This window comes from Crinia signifera, chromosome 8, assembly GCF_055691185.1.
Source record: "Crinia signifera chromosome 8, ASM5569118v1, whole genome shotgun sequence".
NCBI lineage: Eukaryota > Metazoa > Chordata > Amphibia > Anura > Myobatrachidae > Crinia > Crinia signifera.
The window spans coordinates 79,046,421-79,069,734 of record NC_139224.1 but is presented as its reverse complement, the minus strand read 5'-3'; the positions used below and the strand labels follow the sequence as shown (position 1 = coordinate 79,069,734).

The following is a 23,314-nucleotide window of genomic DNA, read 5'->3' as shown; positions in this document are numbered from 1 at the left end:
CGTTAGATATGAGGAAGGGGTCAGATAAGAAGCCATTGCTGTACACCCGGGCTGAGGGGGAGCTATATAGAGCACAAATTGATGACATAATATGATCTCTAAAGCCAAATCTGGTGAGTACCTCGCGCATGTACATCCAACTTAAGCGATCGAAGGCCTTCTCCGCATCCAAGGACAGCAGAAGGAGTCCCTCGTCGGGTGGAAGCGAATCTATCAGATTGAATACTCTGCGCGTATTGTCTGAGGCCTGCCTACCAGGCACAAACCCAGCCTGATCCGGGTGTATCAGCAAGGGCAGGAAAGTGTTAATACGCGTGGCTATCATCTTTGCGTAAATCTTGAGGTCACTATTCAGTAAAGCTATTGGTCTATAGTTTGGACAATGAGCTGGATCTTTACCCGGCTTAGGGAGCGTGACTATTTGAGCCTCTAGCATCTCTTTAGGGAAGGAACCTGATGATGAAACGGTGTTGTATAGATTGGTCAGAATGGGAGTGAGTTGTTCTAAATGATGGGCATAGAAGTCATTGATAAAACCGTCAGGGCCTGGAGCTTTACCCTTAGGTAAAGACTTAATAGCTAGTTCTATATCGTTGGTATTCCATGGGGCATTTAGAGTGGCTAATTGTTCTGCAGTTAGTGAGGGCAAGTTTACAGAGTCTAAGAAGGATTTAATCAAAGCAGGGGAAGGCTGAGGTATAGTGGGGTCTTGTGATAGGTTGTAAAGATTTGAGTAGTAGGTAGCGAACTGGTTCGATATATCTTTAGTATTTAGTAGCTTAACGTTGGTTGAAGAAAAGATATGTGATATCCTATTTTTGGCTTGCTGCATCCGTAGCTTACGGGCTAGCATTTTACCCGATCTATTACCAAAAAGGTAAAATCTCTGTCGCAGCCTGTTTAGAGCAGCTTGTGTCTTAACCAGTAACAATTTTTGAAGTTGGCTGCGAACTTCTGAAAGTTCTTTACGGAGAGAGGGGGATGGGGACTCTCTATTTTTGGCATCTAGTTCTTTGATTTTGGCTTCTAGGGCATTCTGATGAGCGAAGGACTGTTTTTTAAGAATAGCGCCCGCTTGAATGGCTGCTCCACGGGTGACGGCCTTTAGGGCGCACCAGTGGGTCGCGGGCGAGGTGTCTTGGTGGGAGTTGTTGGCTAAGTAATTAATGAGGCTGTCAGAGATAATTTTTTTAGATAGAGGGTTGGACAAGAGATGGGGGGATAGTCGCCAGGGACGAGGAGGTACGTTGCGGTATTCGATCTGCCAATGCCATATAATGGGGGCGTGATCCGACCATGTGATGGGGAGAATGTCCATTTTTTTGGTATGTTGAAGCGTCCATTTGTCGCCCAACACCAGGTCTATCCTAGAATAGGTGTTATGGACTGGGGAGTAATAAGTATATTCCCGGCCGGTCGGGTTGTGTGTTCTCCATATATCGTACAGATCGAATTCAGATAACAGATTAGTAAAGGCAGATGAGGGACCCTTAAGGTTGTGCCTGTCTGAGGATTTAGGGCTACGGGATTTGTCAAGGGAAGGGTTAAGAACTAGGTTGAAATCGCCCATCACAATTAACGGGCCCTTGGCAGAGCCGCGTATCAATGTACACAGTTTACGAAGGAATGGTACTTGATTTGAGTTTGGTGCATATACAGAGACCAGCGTAACCAGAGTATTGTCCAACATGCCAGTCAGCACTAAGTATCTACCAGCCTTATCAGCAACTTGTGTATGGAGGGTAAAAGAAACATGCTTACTGAATAGGATGGCTGTCCCATTGCGCTTAAAGGGGCCGTTCGCGTAATAACCCAGAGGGTATTGTTTATCTTTAAACAGTGGTGGGTTTACAGAGGAGAAATGTGTTTCCTGTAGAGCAATAATATCTGCTCGGTTTTTGGCAAAAAAGGACAGTGCTAATCTACGCTTATTTGGGGAGTTCAACCCCTTGACATTCAATGAAAGAAACTTAGGCATGGTAAAGGTGGTATTAACCTACGTATCAACTTGCACCTAAACAGAGTGTCGAATTCTGGTATGTTTCGGGGCCAGAGTGACTCTGTGGACCATAGGTAAACAATGAAGAAAGGAAGAAAAGGTAGGGAAAAAACAAAGGAAGGGGAAAACCAAAATGACCCAGTATATCGGGTCTGCATAACTACTGCAGGGAACAATGGAACTTGCAGTAGTGTACTAAAGGGTATTGGGGGGTCGGTGGCCTAGGGCCTCCACCCATGCATGGGACTAGTCGTAATTAGCATACATCTTTTTACGGAGAAGGATGTAACTGCTTACAAAAATTTAGCAAGGGGCAAAAAACAAACAGCGAGAGTTGTCGACCTAACCTAACAAAATGGGACTAAACTCAGTCAACTCACTCCGGCAGTGTAGAAGTGTACGTCAGGGGGGACAACAAGTATAAGACATGCAATAAAAACAGTACTTGTTAATAACGAAAGGAAAAACAGTAGCAAATAACAGGGTAGAGATATACTCAGCCGAGTTTCTAGAGATGAGGGGCTTCAGACTTCGATCCAGTGAAAGACAGGGCCCATATTTGTAAGAGTCCAGCAGTTTTTCATGTGGCTTCCCACTCCGTGTGAGGAGCCGACTTCCGTTTATTTTCAGGGGCTGCCTTAACTGAGATGTCCCAGTCCAGCAACAGTTTGACCCCAGCTTCCAGGGATGAAATAGTGTAGGTGCTATCTTCATAGGTTACGATAAGTTTCACCGGGAATCCCCAGCGGTACGGTATATCTTGGGAGCGTAGAGCTGTCGTAATTGGCGCAAATGATCTCCTTTTGGCGATGGTCAGTGCAGAGAAGTCAGGGAAAATCTGAAGGCCTCCCAGTAAATCCGAATCTCCTGCAGTTCTTGCCGCTCTGAGGATTCTTTCTTTGGTCGTGAAGAAATGCACCCTCAGGAGGGTATCCCTGGGAAGCTCTGACGGTACTGTACGAGGTTTTGGGAGACGGTGGATGCGATCAATCAGCAGGTCTTTATCGGCTGTATTAGGTAAAAGCTTTCGAAAGAGAGCTAGGGCATAGTCTTCCAGTTCGGAATTAGCCACAGAGTCTGGGATGCCCCTAATTTTAATGTTGTTCCTTCTGGAACGGTCCTCCAGGTCCGCTAATTTAGTTTTAAAAGTGTCGAGTTCGGATTGTTGGAGATCGTGGGAGGTGATGAGGTCGTTGTGGGATGCCACTAGTTCCTCCATTTTTTTCTCCAGTTGGTCGGTGCGGTCTCCAATCGCCACTAGCTCAGTTTGGACCTCTCGGATTGAGGACATTAGATCTCTGGTCAGATCCACTTTAAAGGCCTCTAGGACTTTACAGAGAGTTTTGACTGTAAGTGGAGCCTCAGAGTCGCTGTCGACTCCCATCTTGGAGAGAGGGCTTTGATCTTTTGTGTTGATGGGTGGAGCCGAGGCGCCAGATGGTGAAGCAACAATAGCGGGTGATTTTTTTTGTTGGAACGTCACCCTGGGGGGGAGTGCTCCCTTAGGGCGTTTGGGAGGCATAACTGTATCGGCTCCTGGAGGAAGAGGACGGGGTGAATCGGTGTACTCTCTTAGTATTGGAAGCAGTTACAGGGATATTTAGTTACGCATAAGCTAGTGTGGTTACAATCAGCATGGGTGGAGGAACACTTGTGACAATCACATTGTGGAGTATGGGTGTGACAGGTAGCTTGGTATCAGAGGACTGCTGTGGTGTCAAAGTTTAGTTATAAGCAGGAGGGCGCAGTGTATAGTCTCAGACGTGAAATGCCAGCTGGTCTGTTTACGGATATAGTGAGGGCGGGGTAAGGGTCAGGGCAAATCAGGTTCTATTTACACCGATGGGAATGGGCCAGCCTAATCCCTGGTTTGTACCTGATGAGCTGTGATGTCTGTTGGGGCCCCTGTTGACCACCTCAGGCCGGCAGAAGGTGTCGATGTTAAGCCTGGGCAGGTGGGCATCGAGTTGGAGGCATCATTCGGGCCCGTCCAGGTCCACTGTGACACCCCAGGTCCAGGCCCTAGGGACGCGAGCAGGCCGCAATCCGCAAGCGCCTGGAGACAGGCACTCCGACTCCGCGACCGCACACGACCAGTGCAGGGGGGACCCAAGAGGTCTGGCAGAGCCACAGAGCAGGGCTTGAAGTAGATGGGGCAGCAGACAATGTTAAATTTCACTTCCAGCTGCGGCCTCACCACAGCACAGAGAGGCTCAATTACAGCAGTTGCTGAGAGCCACCTCCAAGATGGCCGCCGGGAGCTGAGGGGAGAGAAGCCTCAGGGCCCTCTGTGGAGCACCAGTGAGGTTAGTGGCACTTTTTGTTGGGCTGCAGGGGGGTCGCGGGTGTCACACAAAGCGGGGGAGTCCCCGCTGGTCTCGGTGGGGTCAGCAGTTCACCGCGCGCCCGCCGGGAGCACAGACGCGGCTGGACCCGCAAATTTAGTCCGCGGCTCCGGAGCTGGAGTAGGCCGCAGCCGGAGGGAGGGCGGCTGGACGTTCCCCGTCACAGCGCTTATGTGCACGGCACTTGGAGGCTCTGGGGACAGAGGGCAGGTGAGGCAGGCGGGTCTGGGAGGGTAGTGAATAGGTGAGGGAGCACTTTGTTAGGATAAACGGGCAGGAGCCTAGGCACCGCACGTCCTACTCCTGTCTGCGCTAGGCCACGCCCCTGGATCCCCTTTTTAACTGCTTTTTGAATGCTTTCCACAAGCATTTATGAAGTCAGGCACTGATTTTATACGAGAAGGCCTTGCTTGCAATCTCCATTCCAGTTTATCCTTTCAGGTTCTTCCACATTGAACTCCTTAAACAGTGTATTTTTAATCATTGCTTTATGTACTGGACTGGTCATGTTAGAATAGAAAAGGGTCTTCCCCAAACTGTTGGAAGCATAGCACTGTTCAAAATGTCTTGGTATGCTGAAGCTTTAATATTGCCCTTCACTGGAGATAAGGGGCATAGCCCAAACTTTAAAAAATAGTCCCATATCATTATCCATCCTCCACCAAACTTCACAGTTGGTATAATGCAGTCAGACAGGTGATATTCTCCTGGCATTTTCCAAACTCAGAGGCCCCTTTCTGACGCTCCGGCTCCTGCCGGGCGGTGAAACCCCGCTCGGCCAAAAGCCGTACCGTACAGAGAAGTTAATAATGGACATGATTGTGTCCATTCACATGGGACGGCCACGGCCGCCCGGTTGCAGCCGAATGTCACCACTGGAAGGGACGGCTGCCGGGCTGTGGCCATCCCTACCATTGTAAACTGCTGTGTATAATAATAGCCTGCAAGGTTTCCTATATGTGGAGGTGGTGGTTGTTGTTTGTTCGTTTGTTTGTTTGTTTTACACCCTTGCTTTAATGAGAATTTGTTTTGCAGAAAAACAATTGCCTTCTATAATCATTTCACTGTTTTAAAATATTGCATAGAACTGTCATTTGGCCAATAATACTTCTACTAGAAATAACTAGTAATACCAGCAAGTATTATCAGACAAATGCTGATTTCACTGTCTAGTTGACTTGCGTGAAAACGGGAGCATGCATATAGGCAATAAATGGAATTATGGGGCAGATGTGTGAAACAGTGATCAGGGAGAGGTGAGTCAGAGGAGAAGTTGCCCATGGCAACCAATCAGCACTGAAGTAACATCTATAATTTGCATAATATTAAATTATACAGAGTTTATTCATCTGCCCCTATGTGTGATCTGTTCGTTAGGTTAATTTTCCCCTCCCGAAATTTGAAATTAAACACCTCCTCATCACCCCTTGTTTCAACGCTTATATCCGTGGTTCCCAAGCTTTTTTTGAACCGTGGCACCCTATTGTTTTTTATTTTATCAAGGCACCCCTAGCATAAAATAATTAATGGATGAATTTAAAATACAATAATAATTAAGTAAATGGTGTATTTTATGTCATCCTGAGGTTTATGCTGCTTTCCCACTGCAGAAATGGGTAAAGTTAAATGGGACTTTAAAATGTGTCTAGCCTGAAACCCCTTTCCCACTGCATGTTGTAAACGGTATATTACTGGTTAATTACCGTTTTTGTACCATTTACATTAAACCCGTTTTGAAAGGTAAAAAAACAGTAATTCACCAGTAATATACTACGTGTCCCCTGGTACCTGTCCTCCCCCCCGGTACCTGGCAGCTGGTACCTGACAGCTGGTACCCCCCTCCCCCCTGCCCTGGTACCCTGCCCCCCCCCCCCCCCCTCCCCTGGCAGCAATCCAGCGGGGCAGTGCAGTAGGCAGCGGCATGCCAGGGCTCCTAGTCGGCAGGTCCCCCACTGATGCAGGAGCATGATTCAGGAGGAGGCTGCTGCTGGTGCACATTCAGCGGGGGCACTGGGGTTCCGGGCAGGTCCGTGCTCAGGAGGAGGAAGCGGAGGAAGGTCCATTAGGAGATTGTCATTTCATCGGCAGGGGTCCCTGCTGCGAATGGGAAATAGCGGGCCCGAAAATTACATATCCGCATATCTAATGAGCCGCTCATTAAATAAGCACATATATAATTCACCAGTAATATAGAAGGCAGTCCTCTGCCTGGGCAGTTCTTTAACTGAGAAATCTACTAAGTGGGAAATATACAAAGTGGATTTACTTATAAAGAACAGTTATAAAACAGTTATCCTGCATGAATTTCCCTGAATATGGACTGATCTTCTGTTTATTTCTCTTCTCACAGGTATGTGATTTAAACTGGTCCATTTCTCTACAAGTCCCAGCATTCTGCTCTGCATAAATCCCTATGAGCCCATTGCAGCAGTATTCAATGTATGTGATTTAAACTGGTCCATTTCTCTACAAGTCCCAGCATTCTGCTCTGCATAAATCCCTATGAGCCCATTGCAGCAGTATTCAATGTATGTGATTTAAACTGGTCCATTTCTCTACAAGTCCCAGCATTCTGCTCTGCATAAATCCCTATGAGCCCATTGCAGCAGTATTCAATGTATGTGATTAAAACTGGTCCATTTCTCTACAAGTCCCAGCATTCTGCTCTGCATAAATCCCTATGAGCCCATTGCAGCAGTATTCAATGTATGTGATTTAAACTGGTCCATTTCTCTACAAGTCCCAGCATTCTGCTCTGCATAAATCCCTATGAGCCCATTGCAGCAGTATTCAATGTATGTGATTTAAACTGGTCCATTTCTCTACAAGTCCCAGCATTCTGCTCTGCATAAATCCCTATGAGCCCATTGCAGCAGTATTCAATGTATGTGATTTAAACTGGTCCATTTCTCTACAAGTCCCAGCATTCTGCTCTGCATAAATCCCTATGAGCCCATTGCAGCAGTATTCAATGTATGTGATTTAAACTGGTCCATTTCTCTACAAGTCCCAGCATTCTGCTCTGCATAAATCCCTATGAGCCCATTGCAGCAGTATTCAATGTATGTGATTTAAACTGGTCCATTTCTCTACAAGTCCCAGCATTCTGCTCTGCATAAATCCCTATGAGCCCATTGCAGCAGTATTCAATGTATGTGATTTAAACTGGTCCATTTCTCTACAAGTCCCAGCATTCTGCTCTGCATAAATCCCTATGAGCCCATTGCAGCAGTATTCAATGTATGTGATTTAAACTGGTCCATTTCTCTACAAGTCCCAGCATTCTGCTCTGCATAAATCCCCATGAGCCCATTGCAGCAGTATTCAATGTATGTGATTTAAACTGGTCCATTTCTCTACAAGTCCCAGCATTCTGCTCTGCATAAATCCCTATGAGCCCATTGCAGCAGTATTCAATGTATGTGATTTAAACTGGTACATAAAACACCATAACTGATAATCTGTATTTTTGCCCTTTGCATAACAAATGCTGTATTATTAATGTGTTTCTAGTCTTTATAGTACCTGTTTGAAGCTGTGTTCAGTGAGGCATACTTTATTGTAGTAAATGTTTTGGCTAGTGTTTATGTTACACAGGCCTTGATTAGCTGGTCATGTGACCTCAGCTGTAGTCTCTCTTAATTAGACCTGCTATATCTGGTCATATAGAAGGCAGTCCTCTGCCTGGGCAGTTCTTTAACTGAGAAATCTACTAAGTGGGAAATATACAAAGTGGATTTACTTATAAAGAACAGTTATAAAACAGTTGAAAAACATTGAACAACATCAAACAAGGTAAATACAATACTTATTCCACACTTTCAAACAATCTCCTCTTTACCTGGTCACCAACAGACAAACAATCACATCATGCTCACCACAATGCTACTTCTCATTTCATTACATGGCATACTTACCAAACTTCACTCATCCTGTAATCTCCCAGACACTCACCACTCTGTACACATTGCCTCTTCTATTATACCCCTTTTACACCAAAAACCCTGGTCGGACCCTGGTCTTTGAATGCTGGAGTATCCAGGGTCTGACCCTGCTTTATACCCCATTTACACAGCACTTTGACCTGGGTCGGACCTGGGTCTGCACCATTTACACTGAACCTGGGTCAGCCCTGCCTTAAATAATATTTTATATATATATTTATAGAAATATATATATATATATATATATATATATATAGAAATATATATATATATATATATATATATATATATATATATATATATATATATATAGAAATATATAATATATAGAAATATAATATATATATATATATATATATATATATATATATATATATATATATATATCAGGGCTGACCCAGGTTAAGTGTTTTTTTTTTTTTTTTTTTTTAAGGTGCTGGGGGTGCCGGAGGGTACCTGTCCTGCCTGCTGTGCTTGGTGTACCTGGGGGTACCGGGGTGCTGGGGGGTGCAAGGGGTGCTGAAGGTACCTGTCCTGTCTGCGGTCGGATCTCAGCGGAGAAGATGATGTGCGCCGTTGCTGTACCAACCCCCCCCCCTCCCCGGCAGACGGTCCCTGCGGCGTGCGGCGTATGGAGTGTCAGTGGCGGGGGTCCCTCTGGCGCATGGGAACTAGTACTAGTTCCTATGCGCTGGAGGGACCGCCGATACTGACACTCCATACGCCGCAGGGACCGGCTGCCGGATGCGGGGGGGGGGGTGATACAGCAGCGGCGCACATCATCTTCTCCGCTGAGATCCGACCGCAGGCAGGACAGGTACCCCCAGCACCCCTAGCACCCCCGTACCCCCAGCACAGGCTGACAGGTACCCCCCTCTCCTCAGCAGCCGCAGTGACCCCCCTCCTCCCGCAGCAGCTGGGAACATCTTCCCCAGCGCTGCACGCTGTGGACCCGCTGCGGGTGCCTGCACCCGCAGCGGGACCATTTACACCGACATTTACACGGGTCCTATCCGTGTTCTACCCAGGTCAGGACCTGGGTAGAGGACCCGTGTAAATGGAAACGGATACCCCCCATTTACACCGCCGCGGATCCGGGTCTGACCCGCCGCTGACCCGGATTTTTCGGCGGTGTAAAAGGGGTATTATTCACTCCCCTCTTCTAAACACTCATGAGCTCTTTAATTACTTCTCTACTTGTACTTTCACATCCACTTCCCATCACCAATACAAAAAACTGCAAACATCCACCTATCTCTATCTCTCATTTCTAATCTTATTAGCTGGTGACATATCACCAAACCCAGGCCCCAACCACCTAACCCACCCAGATTTAATGGCTTCTAAGCCTAGAAATTCAGCTAACCTCATAAATATCACATGCCTCCCACCACACACCAAACAACTTACATGTGCCCTATTGAATGCACGCTCTGTTTGCAATAAATTAACATCCATCCATGACCTCTTTATCTCTCACAAATTCAACCTGCTGGCAGTTACAGAAACCTGGCTCACACAATCAGACACGGCCTCGCCTGCAGCACTGTCACATGGTGGTTTCCACTTCACTTACACCCCCAGGCCTGGTAACTGTAAAGGAGGTGGGGTAGGTATATTACTGTCACAAGACTTCACATACTCAGTTCTCCCACCAGTTCCTTCACTCACATTTACATCATTTGAAGTACACTCCATTAGGGTTTTTTCCCCTTTCTCTCTGCGTGTTGCTGCTATCTATCGCCCACCTGGGCTTCCCAAATCTAAATTTCTGGAAGATTTCTCTGCCTGGCTCCCCCATTTCTTATCCTCTGACATCTCCACTATCATCCTGGGTGACTTCAACATTGCTATTGACAGTCCACCATCTCTGCATGCCTCCAAACTCCTCTCTCTAACCTCCTCTCTTGGCCTCTCCCAGTGGTCCGACGCCGCTACTCATGAGGAAGGCCACTGCCTTGACCTCGTTTTCACCAGGCTGTGCTCAGTCTCTGATTTTACTAACACTCCCTTCCCTCTCTCGGATCACAATCTCATTACTCTCTCACTCTCCTCCATTACCTCAAGCTCACTAACACAGAAATCATGCAAGCCTACTCTAACCCGCAGAAATACTAATGCTATTAATTTTCCACAACTTTCCACCTCCCTGCAACAACAGCTCTCACTAATTTCTACATTTACCTCTCCTGACTCTGCTGTTTCCCACCTCTACCAGACTCTTGAAACAGCCCTTGATGAAGTGGCTCCAGCTACCCATTATACCCCACGTAGGCTTAGATGCCAACCGTGGCACTCCAACACAACAAGACAACTACGAAATCAGTCACGTAAAGTTGAACGCCAATGGCGTAAATCTCGTAATATTACTGATTTCCTCACATATAAGACTAGCTACCACTCCTACTGCAAGGCTTTGGACACGGCCAAACAAACATACTACCAATCTCTCATCTCTTCTCATGCCACCAACCCTAAGCGACTTTTTAACACATTTAAGTCTCTTCTGTACCCTCCCCCTCCTCCCCCACCGGCTACCATCAGTGCACAAGAACTTGCCTCCTACTTTAAGGACAAGATTGATAACATCCGAGATGAAATGGTATGCTCCACAATCTCTAACCCTCTTTCTGCCACACCTGAACCCTCTTGCACTTTCTCTTCGTTTGAGCCCACAAATGGAAAGGAAGTATCCGCACTCTTCTTATCCTCCTACTCTACTACCTCTCCTCTTGATCCTATACCTGCACAAGTCATTAAAAATCTATCTCCTGTGCTTATTCCAACCTTAACTAAAATCTGCAATCTCTCTCTTGCTACTGGTACTTTTCCGTCTCTGCTCAAACATGCAGTGATTACTCCCATTCTGAAAAAACACAATTCTGACCCTAACTCTCTCTCTAACTATCGTCCTATCTCTCAGCTCCCATGCCTCTCCAAGCTACTCGAGAGACTGGTCTACTCTCGCCTAACAAACTTTCTTAACTCCAACACCCTATTAGACCCTCTTCAGTCAGGCTTTCGCTCTCAACACTCCACTGAGACAGCACTGACTAAAGTGGTGAATGATCAGGTAACAGCTAAGTCTAAAGGCCATTATTCACTGCTTATTCTTCTAGATCTTTCTGCTGCATTTGACACTGTGGATCACACTCTCCTTTTACAAACACTACACTCCCTAGGTCTTAATGATACAGCCCTTTCCTGGTTCACATCTTACCTATCTGATCGCTCTTTCACTGTTCGCTTCTCTGACTCTACTTCCTCTTCACTACCTCTGTCAGTCGGAGTTCCGCAAGGCTCAGTCTTAGGTCCTCTGCTTTTCTCAATCTATACCTCCTCGCTTGGCAAACTAATCAGCTCCTTCGGATTTCAGTATCACTTATATGCGGATGATACTCAAATCTATCTATCAACCCCAGAGTTGTCACCAGTGGTTTTGGGCCGAGTCTCTGAATGTCTCTCTGCCATCTCATCTTGGATGTCTTCTCGCCAACTTAAACTCAATATTTCCAAAACTGAATTACTTATATTCCCGCCAACTAAGAACAGTTACCATCCTGATATCTCCATCACTGTTGACAACTCGATAATCTACCCTACCCCACAAGCTCGTTGCTTAGGGGTCACCCTCGACTCTGACCTGTCCTTTGTTCCCCACATTCAATCTGTCTCTAAATCATGTTACATGCATCTAAAAAACATATCCAAAATACGACCGTATCTCACACAAGACACTACTAAATCTCTTATCCATGCACTCATTATATCCCGCATTGATTATTGCAATAGTCTCCTAACTGGACTTCCCAAGAACAGACTCTCACCACTGCAATCCATTTTAAATGGTGCTGCTAGGCTGATCTTCCTTGCAAGACGCTCATCGTCTGCTGATCCGCTCTGCCAGTCCCTCCATTGGTTGCCTGTATATTACCGTATTCAATATAAAACACTTCTACTTGCATATAAAGCTATTAACCATACTGCACCAGCATATATCTCTGCACTTATCACACAATATCTCCCATCTCGACCACTCCGCTCTGCACAAGATTTGCGTCTCTCATCTGAGCGGATCACTAGCTCCCATTCACTATTACAGGACTTTCATCGGGCTGCTCCCATCCTATGGAATGCCCTTCCATGCACAATTAGACTCTCCGCTAGCCTCCAAACTTTCAAGCGTTCCCTGAAAACTCACCTCTTCAGGCAAGCCTATCATATTTAAGTTCTACACGCATAATCCTCTGAGGCACTTATGTATTATATAGCTTCCCTTCTGGACTTGTAACTTGTTGGGACTGCTATGCTATTACTGATGCCTGTCCTTGTGTTTCCCGCCTATATACCTAATAGATTGTAAGCTTGCAGCAGGGCCCTCCTACCTCCAAGTCTGTCTGTTACCCAGTTTGTTGTATCACTGTCTACTATTGTAAAGCGCAACGGAATCTGCTGCGCTATATAAGAAACTGCAAATAAATAAATAAATAAATAAATAAATGAACGGCTCGGCTATTTCCCATTCGCGGCAGGGAACCCCGCCGATGAAATGACAATCTCCTAATGGACCTTCCTCCGCTTCCTCCTCCTAAGCACGGACCTGCCCGGATCCCCAGTGCCCCCACTGTCTGTGCACCAGCTGCAGCCTCCTCCTGCATGATGCTTTCATGCATCAGTCTGGGACCTGCCGACTAGGAGCAATGTTCCCTCTAATTTTACAAAGGCTGTGTGCGGCAAAAGATTTTGGCAGTGCAACTTTGGAAGAAAATAATAAATTGTGTGCGTCACTTATATATAACTGGAAAATGACATTCAGCATTTGTGTTAACTTTACTTCAAAATTATATTAAACATTTAAACATTTAAAACACAGCACACAATGTAGTTAATGGGTGAAACACACATTAATTGAGTCCACAACTGCAAAAACGGACCACTGCTGCTTTGTGCGCTCTGTTGTAATGTCTGTGCGCACGCTCAGCGATTTGTGTGCGCGCGCACACAAACAGCTTAGAGGGAACACTGACTAGGAGCCCTGGAGTGCCCGCTGCCTCTACTACCTACCATGCTGCCTGGATGGATCGTTACCAGGGGAGGGGGGGTGTTGCGGGGGTACCTGGGGCGGGGGGTACCATATGCAAGGTACGGGGGGGGGGGGGGTACCAGCTGCAAGGTACCAGGGGGGGCCAGGACAGGTACCAGGGGAGGGGGAAGACTAGTGTAGGATCTTAAATACAATTTCAGAGCCATTCTCACTGCATTTTTAAACATGTTGAAATACCGGTTATCTTTAACCGGTAAATCACCTCTGGCACTTTCCCACTGCAGCCTTAAACGTTTTGAAAGGGGGAAAAAAAAGGCGGTACTTGTTACCTAGAACTGTTTTGATCCTAGGCATCGCAAGGAAAAAAATCGCGTCGGTCGCATCGCATGCGGCCAAAAAAATCACATGCGATGCGACCGACGCGATTACCGCGATTTTACATAGGGAACAATGTTAAATGGCCCAATTGACCCGATTTCACATAGGGAACAATGGCCCACAGACCCCAAATAAATGGCCCACAGACCCCAAATAGCCACCCTGAAGTGTGAAATGGCCCCCCAATTGTTAACGTCAACCCGAAGCGTGGCGAGCGGCGGCGGTACGCGTCCTCCGACCTTTTCATACCCCCACTATCCACGTCGGCGTGGAGTTGAGAATAGAAAGTGTGGCGAGCCACCGAGCCCGAAGCGTGGCGAGCGGACGCGGATACCTTCACATGTATACACGTCCCCTCGCGGGCTTCACAGGTATCCGCGTATCTTCAGGTATCTTCACAGGTATCCGCGTCCCCTCGCTGCGCAACTCCACGCCGACGTGGATAGTGGGGGTATGAAAAGGTCGGAGGACGCGTACCGCCGCCCCCTCGCGGGCTCGCTGCGCTCGCCACGCTTCAGGTTTACGTTGATCGTGGGGTGGCGTTAACAATTGGGGGGGGCCATTTCACACTTCAGGGTGGCTATTTGGGGTCTGTGGGCCATTTAACCATGTTCCCTATGTGAAATTGGGTCAATTGAGCCATTTAACATTGTTCCCTATGTAAATTGCGGTAATCGCGTCAGTCGCATCGCATGCGTTTTTTGGACCGCATGCGATTCGACCGAAGCGATTTACCTTTTACCATTCATTTCTATGTGAAATCGCGGGCATCACATCGGTTGCATCGCATGCCATTATAATGGCATGCGATGCCCGCGATGGGCACCGTTCTAGGTAACAAGTACCAAAAAGGCAATATACTGTTCAACAAGTGCAGTGTGAAAGGGGTATTCACACTGCACTTGTGTCCTGGACCATCAACTCGAGGCACCCCTGGAAGAGTCTTATGGCATTCCAGCGGCCTAGGCACACAGTTTGGGAACCACTGGCTTATTTTCATTTGTGTAATATAGTAATAGGTTTTATATATTGATGGATACTCGCTTGCAGTCTCACTTCTAAAAAAAAAAAATTGTTCTATTTCCTTCGGCTTTTTAACATACCTGCTCCCTGCTGATATGTTATGGATTTGTTTATCTTTCATTATTAAACTCATTGCTATGATTTCTAACTGATATAAAGATTAGTGGGACAGATGTATTAAGCCTGGTCTAGTGATAAAGAGTGGAAGGTGATAACGCACCAGCCAATCAACTCCTGTCATTTTTCAAACACAGCTGATTCGCTAGTGCTTTATCACCTTCCAATTTATCAATGCTTTTATCACCACTTTTGTCACTTTACGGCAGATGTATTAAAAGCTAGTTGTGTGTGGTCCTTTTGAAAATCAGAGGGCCATGTGATGTGATCCCCAAAGTATATGCATTTGTGTATCACTGACCTAATCAATCTTTATCTTTTTTTATTGTTAAGCATTTGAAAACATTACGGCATCCATGTCTTCTAAGATTTTTGTCGTGTACTGTGGAGGAGGATGGTATCTACCTCATCACGGAGCGGGTACAGCCCTTAGAAATGCTTCTTCAGAAGCTATCAGCTGATGAAATCTGTGCTGGGATATATGATATACTACAAGCTCTGGTATTTCTACATGACCGGGTAATTATCTTTTTACTTCTACAATATTTATGGGTATAAGTTTACATTTATAACTTTTTCGAATCTAGGTGCCCTATTATATAAGAAATTTATCCACAGCACCCATAGGACAAAAGTTTCGGTACTTATGTAGTATCTGGGCTGCCGATTTTTTGATTGTATGCCTTAAGTTAAGGCATACAATCAGATGCGATGCGATATCGCATCGCATCGCATACGATGCGATGCGATGCGATGCGATGACCCGATTTTTCCATAGGATTCAATGTTAAAATGGACTGAGTCCATTTTAACATGAAATTCAATGGGAAAAAGGGGTCCTTTTCATACCCCTACTATCCAAGTGGGCATGGAGTTGGATATAAACCTGTGGCGAGCGTAGCGAGCCACCGAGCCCGAAGCGTGGCGAGCGAAGTGAGCCCCGCGAGGGGACGGTATTCTGTGTCCCCTCGCGGGGCTCGCTACGCTCGCCACGCTTCGGGCTCGGTGGCTCGCTACGCTCGCCACAGGTTTATATCCAACTCCATGCCCACTTGGATAGTAGGGGTATGAAAAGGACCCCTTTTTCCCATTGAATTCCATGTTAAAATGGACTCAGTCCATTTTAACATTGAATCCTATGGAAAAATCGGGTCCATCGCATCGCATCGCATCGCATCGCATCGCATGCGATTTGATCGGGTGCGATGCGATGCGATGGACCCGATTTCAAAATCGGCAGCCCAGTTACTACATAAGTACCAAAGTTTCTTACTGAGAAAATGATATATAATTTAAATATTTCATCTTTCGGTTTAATTATTTAGTTAGGGACAAGATTTGCTTGCTTGTCCACATATATTATGATTGTCAACCACTTTCACTGGTTTTGCCAAATTACATTGACCGTAATTAATTTCCATTGGTCCTAGACCACCAACATGAGGCACCCCTGCAAAAATCCTAAGGCTAAAGGTCCCCATACACGGACCGTTCGCGGCGGGTCCATTTTGTACTTTGAGATGCGCGCTCCTGCGGCATCTCATCGTACAGTACAAAAAGTATGTGCTGCACATACTTTTTGTACATGCTTTTCATCGCATCGCATCGCATTGCATGCACAATGATAAACGGACAATGATAAACGGACCGTGTATGGGGACCTTAAGTTTGTGAATCACTGGACTAGACCAACTTTGGAGTTGTATTGGTTTTACAAGTTCTAAATTATTATTTGTTTGTATTTTTTTCATCTGATATTCACATTTATCTAATCACAAATGAGTGAGGAATCCAGTCAGACTCGAGTATACTAAAAAGTCATATCGAATAAAATCATTGGTAAATGTTAATGTAGTAATAAATCAACACTCACTTTAGTCTGCATGACAGGCCTAGTTAAACATAACACCTGGTAATGTGTGACTTAAAAACTCCTTGTTTATATCATGCTCGGTGTGGTGGCTGGCATGAAAAGTATGCACAGATAGGAACTTGGAGGGGGAAGAACCCAATCAACAAGAATCTTATACTGGGCATAAATTATGCAATCATCTGGGCAATCCACCTCATATTGACAGATTGCCCAGATAATTTTATTGATATTGTGTGTGTTTACCGTTGGCCCAAAAATATTTATCTGTTTGCTATGCAGAATTGTCAAGTATGTTTGTCCCATGTGATATGTCTCCTGCTCTATAATCATACATCGGGTGAAATTCCAAATAAAAAGGATTTATTTCTCCACAGTTTTCACAGCGGTTCCCAAGCAAGTTACAGGAAATTGCAAAGGTCACCGAAATTATTTTTTACCCCGTTCATATCACCAAAATACTGGTGTGCTGTGTGAAAGCTCCACTAATCAATAACCTGGGTGGACCAACCTGATATTTGATCCCAGGTTAAAAGAAGGGATATTCGACTCTAGTCTGAGAGAGAGGATGTTGATTGACCATTTCTGCTTCCATGTCAACAGCCTCAGCACTGCACATGTGTATTTCCTGTACAGAGCCCACTGTATTCATAGAGCACATGATTAGCACAGTATAGCTATTTTCTTTAGCAATGGCTAATTGGGGCGATGAAGAGGTGATGGAGTTGCTGCAGATCAGGGGTGAGGAAGAAATCACCAAGCAGATAAGTGGCACAGTTAAAGATGTCATTACCTATAGCAACGGTTATCAGACTGTGGGTCCTGACCCAAAAGTGGGTCCGGAACACCTCAGCATGGGGTCACGGCTCTGTTACTGACCACTGGCAAATATGTCTGTGGAGGGAGGACAAGGTATAACTCATTTAAGTAAACACCCACTGCTTTCCTTTTCCATTCCCCCCATTACTCACTGCCTCCCTGTCAAAATAGCGGTCACTTGACTTCACTGACCACATATGTGGCGCCCATTCAGTAGTAACTTGCTGGGGTCCTGTAATAATTTTTATTGTCTGACGAGGTCCCAGAGCAAAATAGTTTGAGCACCCCTGACCTATAGGAATATAATTAAAATGATTGCTGCACTGCTCAGAGCATTCCCCAGCCCCTCCTTTTGTTTAAGGTTTAACATAAAAAACATGAGCCAAATAAGTTCATTTTAAAATGACATCAACACTGTTTGACATGGATGAAACCAGGTTTAAAGACACCAAAATGCACCAACCTGGGAATTACCCAGTAATAACCCGAGTCTAGAATTCTCTAAGTATTACCCCTTTTCCACTAGCAACCTGGGACAGACCCGGTAATTTGTACCCAGATCGATACCGGGTTGGACCTGGGTTTAAGACACATTTCCACTGCAGTGCTACCCGGTAAATTACGGGATCAGCCCTGTTTACACTTAACCCGGGTAAGGCCAGTTTTTTCCTAAGAAAAGGCCTTTTTAAAGGGCTTTACCAAGGGAGATGTCACAAAACAGGGCCACCATTACCCCAAAGGGCCACCATTAAAGAAAACATTTTCTGATTAAAAAAAGAGACTAAAAATATTTATTTTAAAAAGCTTGTGCTTTTATTTTAGTCCCAAATATTCAATATGAAACCTTTTCAAAAGTGTCTTCACACACTATTGTAAAAACTGTTGTGTGCAGTATACCTGAGCCATTTGTGTACCTAGACATGTAAAAAGTGCACATACACATGTACAAAATGCATATAACCATGCCCCATAACCTCCAATCAGCTCTGTTTTTCAAATATACCGGGTTGGGAGCATTTCCACTAACCCTGAACCCAGGTGCAAACCAGGTGCTACCCTGATCATTACCTGGGTAGGATTGCCGGGGAATCCAAACCGGGTTATTTGACAGGGAGCATTTCCACTAGCAGAAAAACCCGGGTAGATGCGTGTCCCCGTGGAGATTACCGGGTTATTTCTGCTAGTGGAAAAGGGGTATATCTGAGCTTGGTAGGACCTGGGTTTGCGATGTGAAAGGGGTATTACAAACCGCTTGTAAATTCAGAGCCGGCCCTAGCCTAAATGATGCCCTAGGCAAGATTTTTGCTGGTGCCCCGTAGAACCGACACTAGTTCTGCCTCTGACCCTGCTCCCATTTCCCAGCGCCATCAGCCCTCATCATAGCAGTCATCATTTTGGTGCATCTACCCGCAATATTTGAAATAGAAACAGTGCACACACAGGGGTGTGTTCTTGCTGGGAAGGGGCATGGCCACACAATAGTACCCCCAATTCAAATTATGCCACACAGTAGTGCAACTTTATTCACATGATATCATGCGATGGTGTCCCTTATTCACAGTAGTACCACTTTACCTTATATACATTACTCCTCACAATATTCACATTATACCCTTAGAAAAAATCCTGAGAAAATATTGTATTTTAAGCACCTCCATGGCCACACTGCAACCCAGCACAAAGCAATGTGTGCTGGGCAGAGCAGAAGAGCTGCAGCTGCTGCTGTCACTTAAGAGGAGGGGGCCCGGGCCCCCGCTGGGCCCTTCCTTCAGACTCTGGCCTGGGTAATTTGTACCCCCTACCCCTTTCTCTCGGCACCCCTGATAATACCACACAGTAACGCCCCTTACACATGACACACATTATTAATGTCCTTATAAACATAATGCCCCTTACACATTATGCCAACCTTTATTCACATTATGACAAATATAATGCCCCTTACACATATGTTGCACATTATTAATGCCCTTATACACATGACACACATAATGCCTGTTACACATATGTTGCACATTATTATTGCATTTATACATGACACACATAATGCCCCTTACACATATGCCAAACAGTATTGCACAACCAACCCACCCGCAGACAGCACTTGCACAGCCGCTAACACTGTGACCTCTGCCTCTGCTTGGATACAGATATTTCCTCATACATCTTGCCTCAATAGGCCATGCAGCTCCTGGCCAGTTCTGCTAATGTTGGGTGCATTTTTTGCAGAAAATTCATCTTATTAGCATTGTTATGAGACCAGGACACATAAGGAGCTTCCGATGATTAAAATGATATGCGGCATGCCTATATTCTGTGTGCGACTGTAGCTGTATTTGCATATGGAATGCTATGTTACAGTGATTTCCATGAATACACTATTTCATATGCATATACAGCCTCACTCACACACAGAATATAGGCATGCTGCATATCATTTTAATCATCAGAAGCTGCTGGTGCCCCTAGGCATTCCAAACGCCCTAGGCATTTGCCTAGTTTGCCTATGCCTAGGGCCGGCTCTGTGTAAATTCCTTCAGAGACCAGTTCCAGGACCCCTATTAACCAATTTCTGATTTTTCACCTCGCCAGCTTGTACAGCATCAGGGGCCCTGTCTCTTGTCTCTGAACACAATTTAAAACAAACTGACAAGTGTCTGCAATTAGGCTTGATTTATTAAGGCCCCATCAACTTGTGAGATCTCTCTTGGCAATTAGTTGGATCCTTTTTTCCTGCAATCTGGACAGCAGCTTCCCAGGAATCCTGCAATTGTGATTTGCTACTGAAGTGTTGTTTTGTTTTATTTACATCATATTTATGACATGCTATCTATCATAATTGTGATCCATATGATGCGATAAATATGAAAGAACATTTTTACCTGCATTTTTTACGTGTGTTTGGGAGTGGCCAAGGTACCAGTCAATGACTTCTTCCAAGCAATCGCATGCGATCATATTGCATGTGTACAAATGCACTGCAATTGTACAAATGCACTGTGTGCATTGCGATAAATATTCATTTCAGCCGATCTGATCTGCGACTGTGATGCGGATTCACAGGAAATGGACATGCGATGTGACACTTTTCATGCAATCCATCATAGCAGTTTGAAGGAGTTTGAGTGGTGCGCTATCCATAGCAGCCGGCACTGGGTTGTCAGGCCCAAAAGAATATGTAGAAATATGAAAGGATGTGCCAGCGCTAGCTGCTTCAATAAGACATACTCTACGGTTCTAATAAAAAGTATGAATTTATTAACACGTTATATCTATCATAGACATTTTAAAAAACACATACATTACACATATAAAAATGTAATTGAATTGGTTAGGTGCTGCAGGTATATAATAGTCTAGGACTCCATCAGAGTTATGATGTAAGAATATTGCATATTACCATCCTTTTGTATCACCTGGAATTGATGACTGATCCAGGGAAGGTGTCACCAGATGTCCTTTGCCCTATTGTTTCAAAGGCTCAAGTCTCCCTATTTGGCAAGTATTCTCCTTTATACTGGGTTAGGAATATGGCGTGTATCCCAAATGGAAAGTCCAGATTTTTATGGAGTGGTGGTTCGTCGTCGGGAGAATGGACTGGTCACTTGTGAAGGTGGATGGGAGTCCTGAAGAAGCCGGCCACAGATAAGCCGGGGAAATGCATTGAGCCTGTTATTCTTTGTGTCTGGACTCCCATCCATCTTCACAAGTGACCAGTCCATTCTCCCAACGACGAACCACCACTCCATAAAAATCTGGACTTTCCATTTGGGATACACGCCATATTCCTAACCCAGTATAAAGGAGAATACTCGCCAAATAGGGAGACTTGAGCCTTTGAAACAATAGGGCAAAGGACATCTGGTGTCTCCTTCCCTGGATCAGTCATCAATTCCAGGTGATACAAAAGGATGGTAATATGCAATATTCTTACATCATAACTCTGATGGAGTCCTAGACTATTCTATACTCACCTGGTCATTTGCTCAAAAATAAAACGCCTGCAGCACCTAACCAATTCAATTTTATTTTATTTTTATATGTGTAATGTATGTGTTTTTTAAAATGTCTATTATAGATATAATGTATTAATAAAATCATCATAGCAATTTGTCTGAATTGCATGAAAAGTGCCCATGTCTCACAAGTGGATTGGGGCCTTTAAACCGGACTTCACTTAAAACCTGGCCTGGATTTAATTCAACCACACCATACCTTTCTATATCCATACCATATGTATTGGAGAGAGATGGTTCTTTTATTTTGCGATTTGGGTTCTGTGCCTTATGCTCATGTGTTGCTCATTTTTTTATTTTGTATGCAGGGAAAGGTTTCCCATAACAATGTCTGCCTGTCATCCGTGTTTGTAAGTGAAGATGGACACTGGAAGCTGGGTGGAATGGAAATGGTCTGCAAGCTGACAGAGGTGGTTCCCGAGGTGTGTTACTTAATACAAACCAATTAGTGGATTTCAAATAAAAAACACTTGTACTAAAGCTGACTGTACTCTTTTGAAGAGAACCTCTGTCAAAAGTAGTATTTACAGTTATCTACAGAATAGCAGTTTAATTAACTGAATGTGTTGTACACTGCTTGCTTGCTTAGGTACTGAATATTATATTTACTTTCAGTGCATTCATTACTCTGCCAGTCTTCAGTGTGTTTTTTGTATGTGACAGTTGTACAGGAGCTGTTGGCAAATTTAACAACTAATCACAAATGTATGCGGCCAGGTAGCAACAATCATCCTACATACTGGCCTAGTGTTTTCCTATGGAAAATCTGTACGGTTATGTGAGGCTGAGGAAGAAAACACAGATGGCATTAAATCACATATATACAGTATGTTTCTTTCTTCTTTCTTTAATTTGAGTTGTTTTAGCACTTTTATAAGAGCACACTCCTATTCCTGATGAGCAGAATTGAAGATTGCCATCTGTTATGAAAATGCATCACCCACCCCTCCTCTTATTTTCCTTAAAACTTAAACATTATCTCCTCCAAGCATTGGTGCCTGTAGAACTATGACAATCGAAGGAATGTTATCCTGTATATCATTTACGTTCACTACATTATTACTGTTTGTGCATTTGCTCCTCTTTGTTTACACACTTTGTAAGGGATCCCGCAGGGGGACTTGTTATTGACCTACCCTCTCTCAAGATTACTTTTGCTGGTGTCTCTCTTGAGACTTTATGGCTTACTTAACTGCATGAATGTCATAATTGCCACCCTTTATTTGATCATGTGAACAAAAAGCAAAACATTTAAAAAACATTTTTTTTAACTTAAATACAGATTTATCCTACATCATTACTGCAGTTGCGCCAAGCAGCCCCTAACAGCACACAGTTCTATGAGAGATCACTAGTGTTAGGTGACTTTTTTTTTTTAAATGCACCTTGGTTACAACATGACTAGGACCCGACTTGGACACACAAGGAGACTGATGACAAATTTGATTAGAGACACTTGTGTAACTGTTTGCACCTCAAGGTGTGTACACATGGTGCGATGGGGCAGCCTCCAATATTGAATCAGGGGGGAGCTGTGCCATGCTGACCCTCCTTTCGATCAGAACTATTTTTGCTTTCAATTTTATGGGGCCGCGCATGGGGATCAGATCTGGATCAAATGCGGTGCGATTCAGGGTCACTTTCTATTCAGTTTGGACTATATAGTCCAAATCGAATAGAAAGTAACCCTGAATCACGAAGCATTAGTCTCTGAATCTGTATATTCATAAGTTCCAAAATTTGGGCAGAGAAATAGGAT

General features: G+C 44.8%; 1 protein-coding gene across 3 annotated transcripts in view; it reads left to right on the top strand.

Annotated features, from left to right (window-relative positions):
* The window catches only part of SCYL3 (SCY1 like pseudokinase 3), a 164,764-nt gene that overhangs the window by 15,111 nt on the left and 126,339 nt on the right, over nucleotides 1-23,314 (top strand). For all 3 annotated transcript variants that reach the window (XM_083156701.1, XM_083156703.1, XM_083156702.1), the window contains exons 2-3: nucleotides 15,184-15,369; nucleotides 21,864-21,977. In XM_083156701.1, the coding sequence (XP_083012827.1) occupies nucleotides 15,184-15,369; nucleotides 21,864-21,977 (300 nt within the window). The remainder of the gene's footprint in view (nucleotides 1-15,183; nucleotides 15,370-21,863; nucleotides 21,978-23,314) is intronic.